At 47.2% G+C, this 3405-nt stretch overlaps 1 protein-coding gene across 6 annotated transcripts in view; it reads right to left on the bottom strand.

The window, feature by feature from the left end:
* Pigg (phosphatidylinositol glycan anchor biosynthesis class G (EMM blood group)) overlaps window positions 1–3405 on the bottom strand; it is a 78200-nt gene that overhangs the window by 52483 nt on the left and 22312 nt on the right. For 5 of the 6 annotated variants that reach the window (XR_001200175.2, XR_001200176.3, XR_010040823.1 and 2 more), the window contains one exon: window positions 2665–2828. The exons of the other annotated variant lie outside the window; for it this stretch is intronic. Coding sequence is in view for 2 of the 5 variants with exons in the window: in XM_003465016.5 (XP_003465064.1) it covers window positions 2665–2828 (164 nt within the window). In the remaining 3 variants the exon portion in view is untranslated. The remainder of the gene's footprint in view (window positions 1–2664; window positions 2829–3405) is intronic. 6 annotated transcript variants of the gene reach the window in all.

Genomic DNA, 3405 nt, shown 5'->3' with positions numbered 1-3405 from the left:
CTGTAAGTAAAACAGAAAGCATGCATTAGTGCGTGTTACAAGAACATATGTGACTGCTGCTTCTGCTCTGTGGTCATCCTTGCCTGGGGACTAGAAAGTATAACACTCTCTTCTATGCGCTAATCTAATCTCTGGACACTGCACTGGGGTTCCTACAAATGTCCTAGAGAAGAGAAAAACCAGACTAAAATAATCCAGAAAATGATTCATTTGAAAATGAGCCAGAAAGTGATCAACTCTGTGAAGAAAAATAGAACAGAAAGGCAGAGGCAAGGTGAGGCCTGCCTGCTACTTGAGCTTTCAGAAATGCTCCTAACCTTGACTATTCATAGAATGACTTGGAGGTTTGCTAAAAATGGGAGACTTCCCACAAAAATCTAGACCAAAGTGGGTGGAAGCTAGAGGTTAGCAGCTGTGGGCTATGGCTGGGATCCTCTTCAGTGTCACCACACTGTGACGTAGTTGTGAAAAATTCATCCTAGATTTTGCATTTATTTAAAAATTATATGCAAATACTACTATCTCATACATAACACTAAACAGAAAATCATAGAAGGAAGACACACAAACACAAACACACAGTCTGTACCACTGTCCTGTGATCTAGGGATCTAAGCCCCACACATGTGCTAGGAGGGCAGCAGTATTCTGGAAACACAAGATGCTTCTTGCCCTGTTGTTTCTAAACCACCAACACAATTATTACATAAATCTAACCTGTTCTTTAAAGCAACTTCCCGTGGTCAGAGTTCTTTTGCCCATCTGCAGCCTCTAGTCAATCTGAAAGGCCTCGGGGCCCTCAGATTCTGATCTCACCCATGTGCCAGCTTTGCTATCTCCCTCTGAATCCTGTACTACACTGAGCAGGCCTGTCTGTGCCATTCTTCTGTTGTTAGCCACACTCTGCACTCCTGCTGCCTTTCCCTCACCCAGCCCTATTTAGGTTACAGATGATGGGCACTTCCGTGTCAAGACAGGCACTGCTACCAGTGTCTACATTGTGAGGCATGGACTGGGGGATGGCAAACTCATTCAGCTTTTGCAGAAGCTCAGAGGCAAAGCACCATGTGTATAGAGAGTGTATGTGCGAGTGTCACTTATACAAGTATACTCTGTGATATGCTCCTCAATCTTGTTGACTAGAAGACACCACCAGGTGCCACGTTAAGATGTCTCCACAATGCTTCCTGTTTCTATGCTCACTGTCCAGAGATGGTACCACAGCCATTTAGTGGCCAAAGGACAGGGCTGTCCAGGTGCTAATCTTCACCGGCTCCCCTCTCAGGCCCCTGTCATGTTCCTTCTTACCTGCTAGGTCCTCAACTGCTTGCTATCCTGAAACATCTCAGCATGGCTCTAGGCTTTTGCTGTGGTGGCCCTGGCCCCTTCCTTCTATCTCACTGTTTCTGACTGCAGCTGAGGAACCCCATAGGAGCTACCTTGTTGCATGCTCTGAGTAACAGCACCTGCCTGGAACACTGTATACCAACACTAGCTAACAGGTTACCATGCAGGGTAAGCTCTGTGGATGGGAGGAGGTGTGCTGCCTCACCTCCTCAGACAGTACACAGTGAGGTTCAGCTTCCACTGCCTGGCCTGTGCTCTACGTAGGTGGACAATGACTAACATTTGTCTAGAACACTGTAGCTCGGTCCCTCACAGTGGCCAATGCACTCCCAGTGTTACCAGTGGACTTTGGCACAGAGCCATCTGTGCTTCCAACTGCATTGCTTGGCTTAGCCCAGCAGCCCTGATGCTGGGGTCTTGACCATTCAAGACAAATACTGACCTGTTGGAAACATAAACTGTATGCAGCATTTAGATCTCATTACAATTTTCTTACTTCACTGAAACAAAATGGAAATGAGTAAAACTTGGTTTTAAGCTCTTTTAAAATGAAAGAGAAAACCATGTGTGAAATGAAGGAACACTCTTTAACTAGGGAGGACATCCACTAATGTTGTCCACTGATTAAAATGCTTATAACTGACTCTCTTCTTAATAGGTACAAACACTACTTCATGCCTGATCCTGCCAGGCCAATGGCACTGGGGATGCCAGCTCAGTGGATAAGAGTCCTTACTCTCTAAAATCTGTCTTTTAGAGATAAACTAGACAAACCTAAAGACCAAGAAAGCAAAGAATGAGAATGTAGGAATGCTGCTGAGAACACAGGCAGAGGAGACCTAGAGGGCTACATCTGTGCAATGACCAGAGGCGCTCAGGTAGGGAGCTGCGAGCATGGGAGGTGCAGGGAGGGCTTCCAGGTTACCCTCTGCACCTTTCCACTCAGTTGCCATTCTTTTGTGCTCAGGTGGCAGCCCCAGAAGTCTCAGCAGCACCTCTGGGGCCCCTTACGGGCAGGACTTCTGAGGCTCAGGTCCAGTGTCTTTGTTTTCTTGCTCCTCAGCCCCCACCACCAGTAAAGAGAAAAGCTCAAGGTGCAGAAGACATCTTCCCAAGTGGTTGAACTAGGGAAATGAAGCTGGCCCAGAGTGCCCTCAGACCTATTGTAGGCCTCAGAGCTAGAGTAAGCTTATTTAAGGAAGACTACTAGTGAACAGACTATTTGACACATGGAAATCAGATGCCTTACCTAGGACAAGGTATAACTCATAGAAACAGGAAGCTTTCAGATTTGTGCTGAAGATATAAGTGCCTCACCTGCTTGCTTCTGCACTCAGGAAATGTGCCAGATGGGCAGCCCACAGCACAGGTCCCACATACGTCCCAAACACTGTCAGGAATGTGGCTGGAATTTCCATGTAGGTGTCTAAACCCACAAAGCCCGCTGAGATATCAATGGTGGCTATATTGTTGGAGTTTCCCTGGAACAGAGGAAACTAGGGCTGATGATGGCTTACAATACACAGCATTAATCATTGCTGCCTGAGCGTGGACACATGGGCCAGATGACCACATCAGCATGGACACATAGTTGACGCTATGTCAGTGTGGAACACTTGGGGCCAGATGATCAGTTAGTGTGAATATACTGTCAGAGAAGCCAGATAGCCTTTTCACAACCAGGGTTGGGTGCTCCTCTGGTCATTGGCTTCCCTAGGACAAATTACTGTGCCATTCCAGGCCCAAAGGAGCCAGGTGGTAGAGACAGCAATCTCATTCCTTTGTCCATATTCATCACAGTCCTTCAGTTGAGGAAGGACCTGAACTAAAGGGCCTCTGTCTGTGGGAGCACACTACATTGGAGATCGCTGGCTTTGGCTGAATTAGAGTGGAGGGCAAACTAGGACTGTGGGACACACTAGCCTGCTTACTGAAGACAGACTCCTGACTGCAGAGTCTGGATGGTTCCAGCCATTCCTGGTACTCTCCAGCTGTGCTGTGAGACAGCTCACCCTTCATGCTAAGTAGTAGGATCTCCTGAGGGTTCACTTATCTCCA

The sequence above is a fragment of the Cavia porcellus genome, unplaced genomic scaffold (assembly GCF_034190915.1).
Source record: "Cavia porcellus strain 051 isolate PalLab524CR breed Dunkin Hartley unplaced genomic scaffold, mCavPor4.1 scaffold_18, whole genome shotgun sequence".
Classification (NCBI taxonomy): domain Eukaryota; kingdom Metazoa; phylum Chordata; class Mammalia; order Rodentia; family Caviidae; genus Cavia; species Cavia porcellus.
Note: the sequence above shows the minus strand (reverse complement) of the source record. Positions and strands in the feature narration are given on the sequence as shown.